At 42.7% G+C, this 20,970-nt stretch overlaps 1 protein-coding gene across 4 annotated transcripts in view; it reads left to right on the plus strand.

Annotated features, from left to right (window-relative positions):
* The first annotated feature begins 2,185 nt into the window (after positions 1-2,185).
* Positions 2,186-20,970, plus strand: part of LRRC28 (leucine rich repeat containing 28) — a 99,437-nt gene continuing 80,652 nt past the window's right edge. Inside the window, exons 1-3 of one of the 4 annotated variants that reach the window (XM_037510059.2) lie at positions 2,186-2,280; positions 6,208-6,435; positions 16,777-16,817. In XM_037510059.2, the coding sequence (XP_037365956.1) occupies positions 6,268-6,435; positions 16,777-16,817 (209 nt within the window). In that variant the 5' untranslated portion in view covers positions 2,186-2,280; positions 6,208-6,267. Of the gene's footprint in view, positions 2,281-2,497; positions 2,607-4,149; positions 4,289-6,207; positions 6,436-16,776; positions 16,818-20,970 lie in introns of those variants that run through there. The other 3 variants (XM_037510061.2, XM_054694761.1, XM_037510060.2) reach the window with 3 other exon arrangements.

Genomic DNA, 20,970 nt, shown 5'->3' on the forward strand with positions numbered 1-20,970 from the left:
TTAATGAGAGGAAATTTAAAATGAAATGTTTCATTCCAAAGGGAAGTTGCCATATTTAAAAAACAGGGTATTTAGAAGTTGTCCTTCCTTCCTTCCTTCCTTCCTTCCTTCCTTCCTTCCTTCCTTCCTTCCTTCCTTCCTTCCTCCTTTCCTTCCTTCCTTCCTTCCTTCCTTCCTCCTTCCTTCCTTCCTTCCTTCCTTCCTTCTTTCCTTCCTTCCTTCCTTCCTTCCTTCCTTCCTTCCTTCCTTCCTTCCTTCTTTCCTTTTTTCTAAATATCCCCCACTGATGCTTGGATTTTTTTTTTTAACAGCAAGCCCTGTTCCTTTGAGGTCTTATTCCGCAGACATAGGGACTTTGATCTTTTAAGTAGTACTTATTGACCATCTACTCAGCCATGCTAGGCACTACCGTATTGAATTTAATAAATTGCTATTGCCCTTTTTAACTATCATTTCACAATAGACCTTGGGTATTTTTTAAAAAGATTTATTTATTTATGCATGCAAGAACTGGGGTACAGGCCAGAGGTGTGGGGGGTGAGAGGATTTGTTAGGGGGAAAAGGCTGTCCCAAAGCAAATTCCATACAGGCTTTGTGGACTCCACCCCCACCCCAGGTCAAAGCCAAAGACACTGGGAACTCCAAATCCCATCACCACCAAAGGGAAGGTGGGTGGGACCTGAGGGTGGGGTTAAGCAGCCAGGTGGATACAAAAGGCAGACACGTGGGCTTTGGGGATCCCCCATTTTGGCTCTCCGCCAGCTTGCAGCGTGAGGCCAGCTCTGAGAGTGACTTTGGGTTTCCAGGTCGTCGGATCGGGTAGGACGCATTAAAGACTTTATTTCCCTATTTTCTCCCTGAGTTGTACATTTTCCTTATTTCTTTTTCTCTTGTAAATAAACCTTTTATTAACCCTTTTGCGTGTGTCTGTAGTAGAGTATTCATAAGTCCTTTTAAAGCGCGCGGGTGAGGACCCACAGCCAGGAACCCGTTTAATATCGGGGTTGCTCTATAACAGATTCACCAGAGACAGAGTGGGGAGCAGAACAGGCAGATCTACTGAAATACGCTGCTGAGGGGAGCAGTGGGCGAGGCAAGAGAGGTCTGCCACGCCATGTGGGTAGCTCCCTGGCCCGCTAGGGATGGAACTTCTGCTGCAGCAACTGGCAACAGCTTGATAGCGCTGTCTTTAACTCCTGTGCCACCAGAGAGGCCAAACTTCCATGTTTTAAGGGCAAATAAGAGGTTGCTGCATTGCTTTTGGAAGATCACTGTGTGCAGTGAGCCTTTAAATCCCGTGCTTCGGCTCAGTGCTTGCTAACTAACCTTGACCATCTTACATAAACCCCCGGGGCCTCAAGTCCTCCTCGGTCAAAGGGCTGTATAGTACTCGTGCCATTGCTGTGGGGCTGAGTGAGAAAATAAGTGCACAGTTCTTAGAATTCTGGCTGGTACACACTAAACCCAGGTGTGTGATTGTTGTGTTTCCTCCAGAGTACACTGGATGACAGCACGAATGAGTGTCTTGGGGACCACCCTGTTACAGGATGAATGTACAAATGAAAGAGCAGGTCAGTGACTGGTTCCTGCGGGTTTTTAATTATTCCTGAGGGTTTTTAATTATTATTATTTTTATAAGAACCGAGGTACAGTCCAGATGTGCGGGAGGGTGAGAGGATTCACCAGAGACAGAGTGGGGGGCAGTACAGGCCGACTGACTGAAGTGCACTGCTGAGGGGGGCAGTGGGCAAGACAGGAGCGGTCTGCCTCGCCATGTGGGTAGCTCCCTGGCTGGCCGGGGCTCGAACTCGCGCTACAGAGGCTGCGGCTTGCTTCATAGTTCGGTGCTCAACCCCTTGCGCCTCCAGAGAGACCCTGATTCCTGAGGTTTTAAACCAGCTAAATTATCCCTTCAAAGTCTAAGCAAAACACTTTCTTGACAACACAGTCCCCCATCGCAGCCGGAAGCCAGGTCGGGCAGTGGGCAGGCCCAGCCTGCCGGAAGCCGACCTCCCGGCCAATAGGCGCGTCTTTGGGAAAATGAGCGTCTCGTCCGACCTATCGTGAGGCCGCGAGAACAAGGGCGAATTATCGCGAGGTTCCGTCTTCCCTCCGGGGTTCTGTTTCCCCTAACCCTCTGTCGCCCGCGTTCCGCCCCGCCCCGCCCCTCGCCGCCCGCGCCTCGCCCCGCCCCGCCCCGCGCCCCGCCCTGCCCGCCGGCCCTCGGCTCGCGGTCCAGCGCCGCCTGCGCCCTGGAGCGCTGGCTCCGCCGGCGCCGAGGTGAGTGCGGCCGGCCGCCCCCGGGTGGCTCCCAGGGCGAGGCCCCAGCCCCGAGCCCCGGCTCCCAGGCCCGCCGGCGACAGCACCGGGGCCGCGGCGAGCGGACGGCGGGCCCGGCCGGGCCTCGGCTCGCCCCCGCCCCCGGGCCCACCTCGCCGTCGGCGGCCGGAAGATCCCCAGGCCCGGGCTGGGAAGTCGCGGTCACTGGGCTCGCAGCTGCCAAACTGTAACGACCTTCGTGTTTGGTGAACTCGGGCACCGTGGCCTGTTTTGCCTGATCGTGCCAGCAGTTCTGAGGACTGAGAAAATAACCTGTTGTAATGCTGGTAGATACAGCTTTTCATCCTCTGATCAAGCTCCAAGCTTGGGAAATTGGAGCCGGTATTCTGCTTAATGCAGGAGTCAGTCCAACGGTCTCTTTGAAAACACTAATGTTTATAATGTGTGGATTTTTTTAAGCTCGAATTCAGTGGGACCAGTGGGCGAGCCCGGAGAGGTCTGCCTCGCCGTGTGGGTAGCTCCCTGGCTGGGCGGGGATCGAACTCCTGCTACAGAGGCTGCGGATTGCTTCATGGTTCGGTGCTTAACCCCTTGCGCCACCAGGGAGGCCCTGATTCCTGAGGTTTTAAACCAGTGTTTCTTTTTTAAATAATACAGTGGATTGGTGTTTACCAGTTAGAAAACCCTTGGAGGTGAAGTGGTGTGCAGTTAAAAATAAGTGTACCACTATATTCAGCTGTAGATAAGAGCTAGTGAAGGGAATCTGCCTAAGAAATTCCCCTAGTGAAAGCTGTGTAGTGCCAGTGACTGCCTATTGGAAAACCATTATTATCATTGATTATTAACAGCTTTCAGGGTTCATTTGTGTAAGTTTTACCTACCAAACGACCTTTGTAACAAGATGCAATTTACCAGGGTGTAATAACTTTTCTTTATGGCAGCCAATCCTAGCGAGAGGATTCCGAAAGAGCTGCAGGTTGCAGTGAATTCTCTCCTACTGAATCCTTAGTGAGTGTAGGGTTTGTATGTAGTTTTGCTTTCTAGTCTTATGTTTGTATAAGCCTTGCCTACCATCTAACTGATAGGAAGGTATAGCGTGGCCCTTTGAAGTGCGGGGAAACACTGCATGGTGGGTGGCCTGCAGGCATTGGAGTAACTGCTCCTGGTTTGTGATTCTGGCAGGAGCGCGGGAGGGTGAGAGAATTCACCAGAGCCAGAGCAGGGAGCAGAGCAGGCAGAAGGACCGAAGTACACTGCTGAGGGGAGCAGCGGGCGGCAGGAGAGGTCTGCGCGCCATGTGGGACCCTCCTCCGGTGGCCGGGGAGCAGCCGGGGATCGAACCGGCGCTGCAGAGGCTGCGGGCAGCTTCGCAACCCAGCGCTCAACCGCTGCGCCACCGGGGAGGCCCTACAAGTTGACATTTTAGAGAATGAGAAAAATCCACCTTGCAGTATTACATGTCTCACTTTCATCCATTCATTAGCTGTGTAGGGATCTACTTAAGTTTGGGATTCAGTATTTTACTTAATTAAATAAGCCAGTCTAAGAAACCCCTTTTCTTTGAAAAACTTCTGCTTAAAATGTGTGGAATTGTCTTAAAAGTGTTTGTTTTTAATAATAATAAAGTGGAGCTGAGGCATGTATACACAAGTGCTGTAAACAATAAGACCTCTGTCCTCAGGGGCTTAGAGCCTCTTAGCTTGATTGATAGTAGACAGATACACCAATAAATATATAGATTACAAGTTATAAGGAGTTCTACAAAGGAAAAAAATCTGAGATTTCTCGAAAAACAACCAGTGAATGTTTTGGGGAAGGGAAGTGAATTTTAAGTTGAAACCTGAAGGATGATGAGACAATGCTTTCCAGGCTAAGAGGACAGCAACCAGTGGTGTGAAAAGTAGGCACTTTCAAGGACTAGAAAAGCCCAGGAGCTTGGTGAGAAGCCAGGAAGGGTGCTGCGGGATAATACTGGAGAAGTGGGTGTCGCCAGAGCCCGGAATGCCAGGTAGGGGTTTCATTTTCTAAAGTGTTCATAGGATTTATTTAGATGTGCAGGCACTAGTGGGTAGGGAGCAAGTGTGCCTGAAAGAAATTGACATTTTAAAAGCGTCCTTGCTGAAAAGTATTAGAAAGTGGCTAAAGGAAGACCAGTATTACAGTTGACCTGGCAGGAGATGACAGTGGCTTTTGGTTTTGGCAGAGATATGTAGATGGGGCTTAAGATATATTTTGGAGATGGAAACCACGGGCCTGTGATAGATTGGAAGTGGCAGGTGAATGACAGAAGAGAATCCTTCATGACTTCCAGCTTTCCTGCTTGAGCAGCTGAGTTGATGGCATTGTCTGCTTTTAGCTGAGTTGGGAAAGACTGGGGAGGATTCTGACTAGTGATAAAGCCATACACACTCTTGTAAATGTGTTAAGTTTGAGGTTTTGGCGAGACATCTAAACTGCTTCCAGTTTTCTACTCAAGTGAATAATTACCTGGAAATCTTCCTTTTTCACTCAGGATCACAGATGCTATTTGTAGTCTAGTTCCCCTTGCTCTATAGATGAGAGACTTAAGATGTGGAAAGATTAAGTGTCTTGCTCAAATCACATAACATGTCTTGTTAAAATAGGTGACAGGGTGGTGTGGATATGGGAAAGTATTGCCTTTACCTCTTGCGCTAGGAATATTGTTGAATATTCCATATTCTCTGTCCTTTTATGTAAAAAGGTAAGTGTTCTCTTATTAGGAGTTAGTGTTTGGAAATAATAGAAATAACTGAAAAGTTACAAGACTACTTATGGAAAGCTTGTTACTGTGTTTTGCACTAGCTTCTTAATTCCCAGTGAAAATAGTTTTTCTTCAGGGAAAAAAAAAATTTCTTTGGGAAAGGGATTTTCCATTAGATTTTAGAAAAGGATACCCAGGAAAACAGAGAAAACTCTTTAAATAAAGCTCAACTACTTTGTTTTAGCATTTCCTTAGTATCCTGTAGAACCCAGTGAGTCTGTCTCTATAAAGAACTCAGACTTTGAAATCCACTGGCCACCCACCCCTGTCAAAAAAAAAACAACCAAATCCTTGCGTTTATTCCTATGGGTTGGTAGAACTTGGACAAATGATCTAAACTCTGAGTTTGTTTCTTCTTTTGTGAAGTGATTGTGAAGTTTCTTTCTGGGCTGTACCTAGATGATAAGATTGTAAATGTTATGTCTTGGTCAGTATCAGAACTGGAAGGGAATTTAGTCTGTTTTGGGTTCTGGATTTTACCAATAAATTGCTGTCTCCATTTTCTATGTGGCCTACAGAGTTTGTAATGGAATAATATGAAGTTCTTATTTCCTAATATGATATTTTTTCTTTCATTGATGTAATGACACTGTGTCCTCAGACCTTTCTGTTTATCACTTGTGATAATCAGCAAAGCTAGAAAAGAAAAATAAAAAATAAAGAGATAAAAGAGAAAAGTTAGGATATAGGACAATATTTAGTAGAAAGTGAAGAAAATGAAGCTGTAAGTCATCACATTATATATATAAATATTTTTGTATCTTTAAATACAAAATTAGGTTAAGAAGGACACTATACTGTTTGCTACACTGACTTTTAAGCCTTTTCTTTGGTTGCATGTTACAAAGTTGGTCTCTGTCCTCTTAGTCAGGGATTCCTATTTCAAGTCCAAGAACTATTTTTTCAGTTAGGACTGTTTCTATTAGGTAGGAAATATAGCTTTAATAGCTAGAATATTTTTACTACATAGTTTTTATTTTAATTTCTTCTAAATATATGTAACAACTTTAGTTATGAAAGAAAAATGTTAGGGATTGAATGTATAACTCTTTTTAGTGTTTGCAAATAGCTCCATATGCTAACAGGTTTATTGGGCAGTGACTGTAAACATTATTCTAATCATTCCATGTCCTTGTTCTCTTTAGAAATGCACCAGTTTTAACAAGATGTAGTGCTGCAACGTGCCTGATGGGATATGTTCAGTCATGGCATCCGAACTTTGTAAGACGATTTCTGTGGCAAGGCTGGAAAAGCACAAGAATTTGTTCTTAAATTATAGAAATCTGCACCATTTCCCACTGGAGTTACTGAAGGATGAGGGACTACAGTACTTGGAGAGGCTCTATATGAAAAGGAACTCCCTTACAACCTTGGTACAGTATTATATTGCTTTTAAAAAATCATACTGTGATACTAAGTAAGATATTTTTTATATAATCTAAGATATGCAGACCAAGATGTACAGCCCTGCTTGTCATCTATACAGATAATGTGAATAAACACACAGGGTACACATTAACCAGCGCAGGTGTGAGATTGCACAGAGTTGTGCAGGGAAGCAAAATATTCACGAATATTCTACTTTTAAAATTGGCCCCCACTCGAAAACTGCTCCTCACTGAGGCTGGGCATCTCTCTGGGCTTGTCCTTTCTTTGTGAGTAAGTTTCAAACGTGTTTCAAGAGAAGGTCCAAATTATTTATTCCCACTGTTTATTATGAAATTTGGTCTTTGTTTTGAATGGATTAGCTCTGTGTGATCTTTCCCATGTATCACTCACCTTATTTGAATTCCCGTTCTTAGTCATTGTAGGTGATTTATGATGATTTGTTTCTTTGTGAATTAATGCGATCTTCATTCCCTGCTCTGCATTGGACTTTCATAAATATCTGCAAGTATATCTTACTGGTTTCAGCACATGGAGTTTTTCTGGAAAAGGCTTCCTTAATCTCGCTAAAGTGGATAGAAAGCATTATGAAATGTATCTTTGCTGTATCTCAGAGAAAATGGATGTATATCTTCCTTTCTTGGCATATTGGTTTATGTATTATTTTGAGTGTCCACTTTGATTTTTTTTTTTTTTTTAAGATTTATTTATTTTTATACAAGAACCGGGATATAGGCTAAATGCTTGGGAGGGTGAGAGGATTCACCAGAGACAGAGCGGGGAACAGAACAGGCAGACTGAAGAAATACACTGCTGAGGGGAGCAGCGGGAGAGACAGGAGAGGTCTGCTGCGCCATGTGGGATTCTCTCCAGCTGGCCGGGATCGAATCCACGCTGCAGCGGCTGCAGACAGCTTCACAGTGTGGCTCTCAACCTCCTGTGCCACCAGGGAAGCCCCACTTTGAGTTTTTAAATTAGATTATGCAGTTGTATGAGTCCTTTTGCAGACTCATCACTGCATGATGTGACACCATGTTACACCTTTTTCCTTCTTTGAGGAGGAAGTGATGTAAGAAATCATTTGTTAAGGATTACAGCCCAGATTTCCCCATGTTTCTTATTGAGGTACAAAGAGGAAGTGAGTGAGTTACTTCTTTGATGATCCGTCATGATGCTCTGGTGTGGACTTTGTTCAAAGAAATTGACTTTCACTTATAAAAGTTACAGTAAACTTGACTTTTGTGGTGGCTGTTTTTCAGCTGCAATTTTCTACTAATGAAAATATTTAGCTATCTATGAGAGTTTTAACTGCTACTCATAATAGAGCACAAGCACACATTTCATATTCCTGCTCTGACACCTTTTTATCCCCATCAAAGATTACACTGTTACATGTGATTAATAATATATTTTATTTTAATGCTGTGTCTTGGCTGGAACATTTGATTCACCTGAGTCGAAGAGTTTTATAAATTGTAAAGAGCTCTACAGATAAGAAGGGGTGGGGAATAGTAGCACTTGTTCTGTTCCCTGACCACACTGGTGATCAGACAGCTCACTGCACAGGAGTTGAAAGCAGATGAAATAGTACTTATCCTACACTGATGATTTAAGACTTTTAGAATGTTTGCTAGTGATACTGATAAAGTATATTTCCTAAAGTAGATTTAGTATGTAGAATTGTACTTGTAGCTACAAAACTGTCCAAAGGGAAGAAAATACATTATGGGAAATACAGGCTCTCAAACACGTTATGGGTTAGTTGGCCTTTTTCTCTTCTAAGAAAGTTTGGGAGCTTAGCAGTTGTTTCCATTTTAGGTTGTTCTATTATTTCATTTTAACATTATTTATTTTTTAAATGCCCTCTCCTCAGCATCCCCTATCCCTTCCACACCCCTTACCTAATGAGGCCCCTTGGTGAGAAGTCATTAATGCACAACCCAGAGTGACAAGATGTTGGCAAGTATGTTGGGGGTTAGAAACTCTCGAGAGTAGAATCCGAGTTTGGGTAGGTTAATTGCTGGGAAGGAGATTAGAAAAATAGACACCAAGACAGATAGGTCTTCAGTTTGCTTGTGATCTGGGACATGGGCATAGCTGGAAGGATCTTGACAACAAGAGATCTTTTATTTATTTATTTGTGTGTTTGTTTATTTTTAAGATTTATTTATTTATTTATACAAGAACCTGGGTATAGTCAGAAGCGTGGGAGGGTGAGAGAATTCACCAGAGCTAGAGAGGGGAGCAGAACAGGCAGACTGACAAAGTACACTGCTGAGGGGAGCAGGGGGCACAGCAGGAGAGGTCTGCGCACCATGTGGGACCCTTGCCAGCGGCTGGGGATTGAACTGGCACTGCAGAGGCTGCAGGCAGCTTCGCAGCCCAGTGCTCGCCGCTGAGCCACCAGGGAGGCCTTATTTTTTTTAAAGGTTTATTAATTTATGCATACAAGAACTGGGGTACAGGCCAGAGATGTGGGGGGTGAGAGGATTCACCAGAGGCAGACTGGGGAACAGAACAGGAGGACTGATGGAAATACACTGCTGAGGGGAGCAGCGGGGAGACAGGAGAGAGCTGCTATACCATATGGGTTAGCTCCCTGGTCAGGAATCGAATTCATGCTGCAGTGGCTGCGGATAGCTACATAGGTTGTGTCTCAACCCCTTGTGCCACCAGGGAAGCCCAACAAGAGATCTTTTTTCCTTCTCTTGTCTCTCTTACTCTTTTCCTCTCTTCTATTTTGTAAGAGGGGAGAATTGAGCCCTTGTAGTTGTTGATGGGAAATCTCCATCAATTCCAAGAGTTCAAAGTATAGAAAAAGTTGGGTTTTTTTATTTTATTTATTTATTTATTTATTTATTTAGTCCCCATACAATTCCCACCCCCCCTTGTTTTGATCCTGCTCCCTCCTCCCCCACCCCTGTAGTGTGTCTCTGGTTTATAGTTGCTTGTTGATTTTGATTTTTCAAAGTGTAGAAAAAGGTAATAACTAAAAGTATAAGATTCCTCATGAGGCAAGAGAGGATGTGCCTCAGAGTGTACATGGAGCCACTGGCTTCTCTAACGGTGCCCTTCCACCTTTGTAACGAGAGAAGGGGAGGATGGGTGCAAAGAAAGCTACAGATGGGAGCGGAGGCAGTTGAGAGAGTTCTGTCTGATGACTTTACTGGATAAGGTATCTCCTTGGAGAGTCAATTTGTGGAGTATGTAGGTTTGAAATGACTATTGTGAAAAGTCACATGGCAGATTGGGTAAAGAGAGGTAGTAGACTCATTGGCATTATTTGACAAGCAGTTGGCGGTAGGCTTATGGTCGAGCCATCTGCTCATGTAGGGGGTTGTCTACTGCTGTATTCAGTACTGGGGATAGGAAGAAGGTGGGCTGTTGCATTTGTGCAGGCTTAGGTGTTTACCGAGTATGGAGTGACTAAGGAGGTTTTGCATTTCAGCAAGAGTATTTAAAATGATGGAATGTGAAGTCTAAGTCGGACTAGAGGCAAAGAAAGAAACGAGAGGATAAGGTGAGTGGCGAGGAGCCTCGGGACCCATTGATGATGAATTCTTGTACTGAGGGTGACTGAGTCTCTGTTCGGGTTGAAGGTGGGATATGTGGTTGTTGAGAGAGACTTTAGTCTTGGAAAAGTTTCAGGTAAGGACAGGATATAAGAGTGAAGGATGGAGGGGGCTGAGGTCAAGCCTATTCACATTTCTTCCCCCACTCCCACTCCAGTAGTTGAGGTGTTTGTAAAAGTTGGAAAAGGGATATAGTTTACAAGCAGTAGCCACCAGTTCTTCTTCCTAACCTGGAAGTTTATCAAGGGAAGAAATTAGCAGTGGAAGCGCTTGAGGGCTGCAGTTCCAGGGAGCATGCGTGGGGGGTGTTCTTCAGTAGCAAAACTCAAGACTGAGATAACAGACCCAGAGTCTATGTGTTTAACCTCTTTGGACTTTTAGTTCCTTCATTTATAAAATAAAAGGCCACAGAAGACTTGGAGAAGGGACAATCTCAGCCTGGAATAGTGATCTAGCCAACTTCTCTTAATGAGGGCAGTGGGCAGGAGTCCTTCCTGGGGACATGAAGAGTGATTCACCCAAACCCTGATTGAGATCCCACTAGCTGCCAATTTTACTTACAAACTTGAATGGACAAGGAAGAGATATTGACATTTTAATGAAAGAGAGAAATCTGACTTACGGTTAAGCAATAAGAGCAGAGAGATCTTGATTAATCAATTAATCCTTGCAAAAAGAGAGAATTTAACTTAAAAACCATATCCTGTGAGACTGAAGGCATCTGGGGTAGGGGATGAGGCACAGATGTTGCTGTTGACACAGAAAACATTCCTGACCTTCCCTATCAAATATACGCAGGCAAATCGTAAAAGAATACACATAGTCAAAGCACAAGCAGATGTTTTAGTAGAAGTTATGAAACACTGATCATCCCCCTAGATTATCGATTAGATTGGCAAAAACTACTACCTAGTGTTGGAAATCATGAAAGCCCAGCATTGAAGATAATGAAGAGACTCTCCACCCCTATTGAAAGGAGTAGAAATGGGGGCTCAATAAATTTTGTGAGTGGGTGGAACAAATCTAACAAAATTTGACATGAATATATGAACAAGGATGTTCATCAGATCACTGTATGGAATGAATATGTATAAAAACCTAAATGTTCATCCCGGTGAGGCTGGTTAAAATTTGATAGCAAATTTTTGAGTGGGGGAAGAAATGTGAATAGGCTTGACCTCAGCCCCCTCCATCCTTCACTCTTATATCCTGTCCTTTTCTGAAACTTTTCCATGGCTAAAGTCTCTCTAAATAAATTTGAGTCCTTACATAAATGCAGGCACTGTTGTAAGTATTTTACCTGTGTTAACTTAGTCCTCAAAATAGTCTGTGGGGTGGGTGCTATTATTATCCTGCTCACTACGCAAGTAAACTAAGGCCAAAAAAACCCCGCACACATCAAACTCAATTGTTTTGGTTTTAATGAACCTGGTATATGAAATGCCTGTGGTTATTTTGGTGGTGATACTACAGGAAATTCGGATATTTGCTGCAGTTTTCTCGTTGCTTTTCTTTTAGAGCCATTAAAATTTACCCAAAAAAGGGGGCCTCCCCGGTGGCGCAGCGGTTGAGCGCTGGGTTGCGAAGCTGCCCGCGGCCTCTGCAGCGCCGGTTCGATCCCCGGCTGCTCCCCGGCCACCAGAGGAGGGTCCCACATGGCGCGCAGACCTCTCCTGCCACCCGCTGCTCCCCTCAGCAGTGTACTTCGGTCCTTCTGCCTGCTCTGCTCCCCGCTCTGGCTCTGGTGAATTCTCTCACCCTCCCGCGCTTCTGACTGTACCCAGTGCATGTATAAACAAAACAAACAAACAAATAAATAAATAAAGCATGCCTCTATAAAAAAAAAAAATTTATAAAAAAAAAAAAAAAAAAAAAAATTTACCCAAAAAAAATCCCAGCTTTTTATGTTTGCATATCCAAATAATCAAAATTTGCATTTTCCTATGAAACACTGCCATATGTTTTGAATTATCTTTTTTAATTTCGCTTATAGAGAGACTACCTGTTATTTGCACAGTTTAGTCATTTACATTTTTGCTGGACACATGAGGTCAGTGGTAGTTAGCAGCACTTACAGGCCAGTGGTACTTGACCTATCAGTGATGGCATGTGTTCTCTGAGTGGTCTTCTCTCAGCAAGAGGGCTTTGTGTGCTGTTGATGCTCCCAAACACGTTCCTTACTGCCCCTTCTCCCTCTCGAAGCACCTCCTCCCCATGACTCCCACAAAAAGTGTGCCTGTTCTCTAAGCTATTTCAAATGAAAACCCTAGGTTATAACATCCTTTCATGGCACTCATTATAAATGAACCTAACCGTCAGACATTTGCTGTTGGTACTTGTAAGTTTTGAGAGCCTGCTGTTTTTCAGTTGTCTTTTTTTTTTTTTTAAAGATTTATTTATTTATACAAGAGCTGGGATATAGGCCCGAGGCGTGGGAGGGTGAGAGGATTCACCAGAGACAGAGCGGGGAGCAGAACAGGCAGATGGACGGAAAGCACTGCCGAGGGGAGCAGCGGGGGAGACAGGAGAGGTCTGCCGCACCATGTGGAAATCTCCCTGGCCGGCCAGGAATCAAACCCGCGCTGCAGAGGCTGCGGGACAGCTTCAAAGCACTGCGCTCTATCCGCTGTGCCACCGGGGAGGCCCAAGAGAACCTGCTGTTTTTCTGTCTCCAGGAAACACCAAGAAAATGCCGTGTTTACGTAAGACTCATGTTTCTTGGGGATGCTTGACATGTATTTGGAGAAAAGTTTAAAAAGGGGAAAATGAATAATTGATGGGAAGTGGGCCAAGAGGTAACGGTGACTAGGGCTGCGTTCCCACAGAGGAGGCAAGGAGGTGCTGGCTCTCTGTTTCCCTCGCCTGCTCAGGTTTCTGGTTTCTTGGTTGAGAATTACTGCGCTATAACATATTTAAAGTGAGGGAAGCAACAGAAGAGGAATGGGCTAATATTGCTGGTAGGGAAAGAGGTCTGCCATTGTAGTTCTCATGTAGACACATGGTATGTAACGCGCGGATTCAAGTAGAAAACTGGTTGAGTATTTTGGGGTGGCTTGTGAATAAAGTGCTTTTTTCCTTTCATTAGCAAAACTTCGTTAACTTTTTTAACTTAAAAGTAATTTGTGGAGGTGAAATTCATTTAACGTAAATTAACCATTTAGCGTGAACGATCCAGTAGCATTTAGCACGTTCACAGTGCTGTGCAGCCACCATCTCTGACTGGTTGCAAACATTTCTGTCACTCCAAAGTAAAAGAGCTTAGCCATTAAGCAGTTTCTTCCCATACCCCTCCTTGCCTCAGCCCAGCAACCACCAATCTGTTCTGTCTCCATGGATTTATCAATTCTTGGTATTTCACATAAATGGGGTCATTCAATATATGACCTTTCATCTCTGAGTGTTACTTTAAAATTACCACTTTTATCCATGAGGATTTATTTATTTATTTATTTTAAGACTTATTTATTTATTTATGCAAGCACTAGGTACAGTCAGAGGTGTGGGAGGGTGAGAGAATTCACCAGAGCCAGAGCGGGGAGTAGAACGGGCAGACTGACGAAGTACACTGCTGAGGGGAGCAGTGGGCGCAGCAGGAGAGGTCTGTGCCATGTGGTACCCTTGGCCGGTGGCCAGGGATTGAACCGGTGCTGCAGAGGCTGCGGGTAGCTTTGCAGCCCAGTGCTCAACCTCTGCGCCACCGGGGGGCGGGGGGGGGGGGCCTTATCAGGATTTTTTTTTTAAAGATTTATTTATTTATTTATTTATTTATTTATTTATTTATACAAGCACTGGGTACAGTCAGAAGTGCGGGAGGGTGAGAGAATTCATCAGAGACAGAGCGGGGAGCAGAGCAGGCAGAAGGACCGAAGTACACTGCTGAGGGGAGCAGCGGGCGGCAGGAGAGGTCTGCGCTCCATGCGGGACCCTCCTCCGGTGGCCGGGGAGCAGCCGGGGATCGAACCGGCGCCGCGGAGGCTGCAGGCAGCTTCACAATCCAGCGCTCAACTGCTGCGCCACCGGGGAGGCCCCCTATCAGGATTTTTAAACTTAAAAACATTTTAAAACTTAATGTACTGACTCCTGTGTGTCAGGATAAATGAGTTTGTGTAGTATCTATAATAAGCATTAAAATTAGTTACTCACTGAGTAGAAAAAGATATGATGTGAAGGTGTAGTCATCTAGTATTATTTTATGTCAACTATAGAAATAGAAAAATTAAAATGTTTAGTATTTTGTGTTACTTAGTTACATTGCTAAAATGCTCTGCAAAGAAAGCAGAGAAGAATATTATGGGTCACCAGTAGGTGTCACCCTCGGCCTATCCATCAACAGACAGCCTATTAGCCAGTTGTTCTGGGTGGATAATCTGTGTTTTTGTTTTTTTAAACCCAATATTCTAATGAACTGCAATTTTTTTCAAGGTTACTGTGCTAATTTTTAAATAAAAACACAAGGCATTGACTTGTTGATAGAGATAGTAATGCACCATTGGCTGCACAATACTACTCAGAGCTTAATTGTGTGTGTGCCTTTTTAGCTCAAAAGAGCTAAGTTGTTTTCATGGGAAGATTTGATTATTGTTTGACAGAGCCAAATAGGCATCTGGAAAGAATAACCTGGGGTTCTTTGAGTTAGCCAAAGAGGATACTGATACAGTAGCCGATAAAACTAGATGAGCATCTAATAGCATTCTTTTTAGGTACTTAATTTCCTTTTTTGGAGAATTATTAAGCCTCTTACCTTCCTATGCCACCTCCAGAGTTCTCTGTTTTGTCCAGAATGCTTTGTTTGTGTGCCCCATAAATGAAGTGTATAGTCATCTTCATACTAGGGGAAACATCAGTATTGAAAGAAACATTTTGGGCATTTGGACAGATCCAAGAGTAACATGTGGAAAGATTTGTCATGACGGACCTCATGCATATATTGATATCAAAACATTGGGTGGGAAGGAATCACAACTTCTAGCTTTTGAAAACTAAAAGTGGTTTGTCAAAAGTGTGTACTCAATAAATGCCTTATTGACTTCATAACAATATTCATATTCAGTGTTACTTGGTTATCATAAAAAGCCAAGGGTGTGTGTGTGTGTGTGTGTGTGTGTGTAGCTAGGGATACTGTTACTAAATATTTAAATACTTCACTTGCCAATATGAAATTAATGTTATTTCTTTATTTAAAATAAATGGTAGATTTCCACTTAGCATTTTTAAAGTTTTTCCTTAGAGTAAAATATAAGACCTTAATGATTTGTTCCTTTCTGCTCTCCACAAAATCATACCCTATGGCCCAGATATAGCAAACATTTGTTGAGTGTTTAGAACCCAAATTGATTATTTACTCAACTAGGTAGCATACCAAATTTTAAAATTCAGTTTTTTAATTAGGAAAGCTATACAGATATTACAAAAATGGAGATAGCAAACCTCATTCTTTTTCTAATGATAATCACTCTAAGTTTCTGTAAGAAAATTGTTTTGTTTGAAATGTAAAACTTTCTAGTTCCCAATACTTTTCATTTTTCTATCTGTACAGTTTTTATAATAGGATTTTGAAAGTATATAAGATTTCTTCAGTATTCTTAGGGAGTTGCAGTAGAATAGATTGTTTTTGCAATTTTCCGGTCATACCTCTCTCTCTCTTCCCTTGTCATATACTTAGCTAGTCAGACCTGTCTCCCTGCCCACTCGAAGGCAACCTCTGATATTTGTCTTTCAAGACTCAAATCAGATCTAATTTCTTCTTAAAAAGATTGTTTTTGATGTCTACCTTGTCTCACACTATGCTTGTGTATAGTATAAAAAGAATTTATCCCTGACTTAGTGTGTTCCTTCAGGATTAGTAACCACTGTCTTTGTGTTTATGTAAACTCGAATTCCTTGTGTGCCCATGTGATGAAGGCAAGCTTTGCGTTATTTACAGGAGGCTTTTACTCCTACCCGGTGCTTCCAGCAGAGAACCCTGCTTTCAATTTATGAGGAGAATTTTTCTAGGCTTTTCATGGGAGGGCCAGACTTTCCAGGGCTCTAACTCAATCCATCTCATTTCTGTCCTCCTAGTGGCCAGTTTCCTATCCTGGCCGCACACCCTTATTCCAAACTCTGAACCTGTGGTCAGGTGGACACTTCCTTGGACCACCTGAACCCCAGCTTTCTTTGTTTAGTCTGAACTCAGTTAGGTTTTGATTTCTGGACCCAAGATCTCTTCCTTTCTCTTGAGTAGTATGATTTGGAGGGTGGGGTGAGATGGTGACTTAGTTTACTAGGGCTGCTATTAACAAATCACACAAACTAGGTGACTTAAAACAGCAGAAAAGTATTCTCTCACAGCTCTGGAGGCCAGAAGCCTGAAATCACAGAGTGGGCATGGCCGATCCCTTCTTAGGGCTTTGAGGGAAAACCTGTTTCCCTCCTTGCCCTCCATGGATGCTGGTGATCGTCTTGGGTGTCCTTGGCTTATAGCTGTGTTGCCCCAATCTCCCTTACAGCATGGCATTCTCCCCTCTTTTCTTTGATGACTGTGAAATAATGAGGTTTGTGCTTTCTCTAAGGGACGTTGTTGATTTTAAGTTTTAAAATTTATAAATTCAATATTGTATTATAGCCTATGTACGCATAAAACCCGGACCTGCTGATTTCACATTACTTTCTCAAAATTATACCCCTGAAAAATATGGTACTTTGTGTTTGAGTTAACTAGACATGTTTAAAAAATTGTTCAAAATTATAATTTAATTCTGAGTTTTTAATTTTCAGCCAGAAAACCTTGCTCAGAAGCTTCCAAACCTTGTGGAACTGTGAGTCTGTTTATTCAAATTTCTCAAAAAAAAAAAAAAAAAGAATGAAAATATTTTTAAGTTCTTTGACATAAAAGGATCTGTAATTTTAATGTACTAATTTATTACTTTTAGTATTAGAATCGTGTTTCTCATGTGGTACTAGTATTTAGTGTTGCTGCCATTTAAATCTGTGTCTTAAAGATCTCATTTCAGGGTAGAGAAGATAACGAAAGATGCATTTATTTTTCCAGGTGCAACTATTTTGTCACAGAACCCTTCCGGATAGTCTATGTAATTGGGGAAATTTGTGATTGTTGTTACTATTACTATGTGTAATGCTTATATAAACAGGGAGACAGTATAAAAGACTTTATTTATTTTTATTTTTTTATTTTTAAAGATTTATTTTTATTTATTTATACAAGCACTGTGTACAGTCAGAAGCGCGGGAGGGTGGGAGAATTCACCAGAGCCAGAGCGGGGAGCAGAGCAGGCAGAAGGACAGAAGCACACTGCTGAGGGGAGCAGCGGGCGGCAGGAGAGGTCTGCGCGCCATGTGGGACCCTCCTCTGGTGGCCGGAATGCAGCCAGGAATCGAACCAGTGCTGCAGAGGCTGCGGGCAGCTTGGCAACCCAGCGCTCAACCACTGCGCCACCAGGGAGGCCCGTATAAAAGACTTTAAATGCAGAGCAAAACCCTCCTTCCCAGCATCCTCCATACTGATTTGTTGTCATTCTTTTGATGATTATTTCCACAGTGCTAAATAATTATGTTTACAACTTTGTTTTTTTAATGCTTCATTTTTAGTATCTATTCACTTATCACTACAAGTGATGAGAAATTTAGCAGCTGACAGTTTCCTTTCTTTCCAGCTGCCTCCTAATTTTGTTAGAGGGGTTTTCATTGTTGCTTCTTGTTCTCTTCATTATTTAGCATGTTTTTCAGGGGGAAAGGAAAGAAAGCTAGCTTTACACCTCCAACTTCAAATTGGGAGTCTTTGTCATTTCCTTTGTCCCCCATCCTGTTATTTTGAAAATGTTTAAACCAGCAGAAAAGTTGAAAGCATAGTACAGTGAATACCCATATAATGATGTACTTTGCCAGCTTCTGGGACTAGACCCTGTCAACGTGTCTTTGCCAACTGGTTGTCAGAAGAGGAGACTGGAGGGACTGTGAGATAATAGCAGTAAGAAGGTTACCTTTGGGTCCTGTGCCCTTCAATTTTAATTCAGTGCAGCAATCAAGACTCAGCAAGACTAACCTCAGCATGCTCTGGGACAACCTCACGCCACATGCTTTAACTATGAACTCCACATGGAAGTCACTTTTGTGGTGACCCTGACTGTACCCTCGGGCCACATGCTCACCACTCAGCATTGCACTTCCACAGACCAGCTCCAGCTGGCTCCAGACAGCTGTCTTACCACTCACCCTACTCACTCTATGCCACTTCTGCAGTAGCTCTGCGCACTCTCAGCTGCCTCCCTGCCAGTCACCTTGCTCTACAGACTAGCTCCAGACGTCCTCCCGCAACAGCCATGGTAGATCAGTTCTGGCCTAAATCATCTGGCAAGTTTCTTCACCACTGGCAAAACCCTGTGTAGTTGTGGCAGCAATTTAGACCTTTGAAAAGGTCTAAATCTCAGCCTGGAGGTTGTCTCTCTCTTAAGTCTTTAGTTCCTTTGTTGTCTACTTTCCCTCAGCTAGTGGTGTAGCTGGGTTTTTGTACTTACTAATTCTGATTGCCATAGAGTCCTCGTGTTATAGAGCAACCTCGATATTAAACGGGTTCCTGGCTGTGGGTCCTCACCCGCGCGCTTTATTTTTTTTATTTTTTTTTATTTTTTTAAATATTTATTTATTTATTTATACGAGCACTGGGCACAGTCAGAAGCGCGGGAGGGTGAGAGAATTCACCAGAGCCAGAGCGGGGAGCAGAGCAGGCAGAAGGACCGAAGCACACTGCTGAGGGGAGCAGCGGGCGGCAGGAGAGGTCTGCGCGCCATGTGGGACCCTCACCCGGTGGCAGCCAGGGATCGAACCAGCGCCGCAGAGCTGCGGGCAGCATCGCAACCCAGCGCTCAACCCCTGCGCCACCGGGGAGGCCCACCCGCGCGCTTTAAAGAGACTTATGAATACTCTACTACAGACACACACAAAAAGGTTAATAAAAATTTATTTACAAGAGGAAAGGAAATAAGGAAAATGTACAACTCAGGGAGAAAATAGGGAAATAAAGTCTTTAATGCGTCCTACCCGATCCGACGACCTGGAAACCCAAAGTCACTTTCAGAGCTGGCCGGATGCTGCGAGCTGGCGGAGAGCCAAAAATGGGGTCCCCCAAAGCCCACGTGTCTGCCTTTTATATCCACCTGGCTGCTTAACCCCACCCTCAGGTCCCAGCCACCTTCCCTTTGGTGGTGATGGGATTTGGAGTTCCCAGTGTCTTTGGCTTTGACCTGGGGTGGGGATGGAGTCCACAAAGCCTATATGGAATTAGCTTTGGGACATCCTTTTCCCCCTAACACTCGTAACCTCCTTTAGTTAGTAATAACATTTTCATAGTTAGTACTTTATATTTACAGTTTCTGTTTTGTTTAATGATATGTCTTTTATCTTCTAACCGGATGGTGACACACACACATATTTATATTTATATGTGTTCTGGTAGATAACACATACATATGCAGACACATGCACAAGTAAAACATAACAATAGCCTGAATGATGGGAGGGAGGAACTAAAAATGTTGATTTAAGTTTCCTATATTACATGTGAAGTTGTATGATATGTTAAGGTATATTATGCTCAGTTAAAGATGTATAACTTTGCCACGTTATTAACATAGAATTAATTATTAACATAGAATTAATAAACTTGAGGGGTAGTAAAATGAAATTCTAAATACTACAATATTTTAAAAGAAGGGGGAAAAAAAGAAAGAATTAAATGAGATAAATAAAAGTTACCTAGCCCCCCCAAAAAAAAATAAAAGAAGGGGGAAAATAACAAAGATCTGAGAAAACAGATTGTAAATGGTGGATTTGAATTCAATCATATCAGTAATCACATTAAATGTAAATGTCATAGACACGCGCATTTAAATGTTAAATGACCTAAATTGTAAGACTGATCAAAAATCAAAGAACCAACTAATGTTGATTCAAGAAACTCATTTGAATTATAAAGACACAGGCTAGAATAAAAGAATGCAAGTCCCAGTTCCAGTAGAACTGAATAAACTCCTCTGGCCTGATCCTCTGACTGGTAACTAAAGTGGTAAAAGGCGCATTTTTCTCATTCAGCATAATTCACCAAAGATTCATTCAAGTTGCTGCATGAATCAGTAGTTGGTTCCTTTTTATTGCTGAGTTACATTTCATGGCATGGATGTCATGCAATTTGCTTGAACATTTACCTGCTGAAGAACATGCTAGTCATTTCCAGTATTTAGCTATTATGAATAAAGCTGCGATGAATATTTGTATACAATGTTTTGTGAATTTTCAGAGTTTTTGTTTCTCTGAGGTTAATGCCTATGATTATAACTGCTGAGTCATATGAAACTTCATATTCTTTTTGACTGACATATAATTCATATACCATAAACTTACCTTTTTAAAAATATATGACTCAGTGGGGTTTTCCTTTTTTTTTTTTTTTTACTATATTCATGAGGTTGAACAACCATTACCACTTTTTAATTCCAGAACATTGTTATCACCCCAAAAGAAATCCATTCTCACTTTTGCCTATCCCCAATCTTACATAACTCTCTGGCGACCAGTAATCCACCCTTTCTATGGCTATGCCTGCCCTGGGCATTTCATAGAAATGGGGTCATACAACATGTGGCCAGTTATGTCTGACTGCTGAAATCATGGCATGTTTTAAGACCCATCTGTGTTGTAGACTGTTTCAGAATTTGCTCATTTTTATGACCGCATAAAATAAATATTCACTATTTATTTTGTCTGTCGTCAGTGAATGGATATTTGGGTTGTTTACATAGTTTGGCTATGGTAAATAATGCAACTATGAACTTTTTATGTATAAGTGTATGCATGAATGTGTATTTTCAGTTCTCTGGGATTTCTACCTGGGAGTGGCATTGCAGTGGTAACTGTGTTTAACTAGTTGAGGATCTGCCAAACCGTTTCCCAAAGGGG

This window comes from Talpa occidentalis, unplaced genomic scaffold (genome assembly GCF_014898055.3).
Source record: "Talpa occidentalis isolate TD23 unplaced genomic scaffold, MPIMG_talOcc4v2.1 talOcc4.14, whole genome shotgun sequence".
NCBI lineage: Eukaryota > Metazoa > Chordata > Mammalia > Eulipotyphla > Talpidae > Talpa > Talpa occidentalis.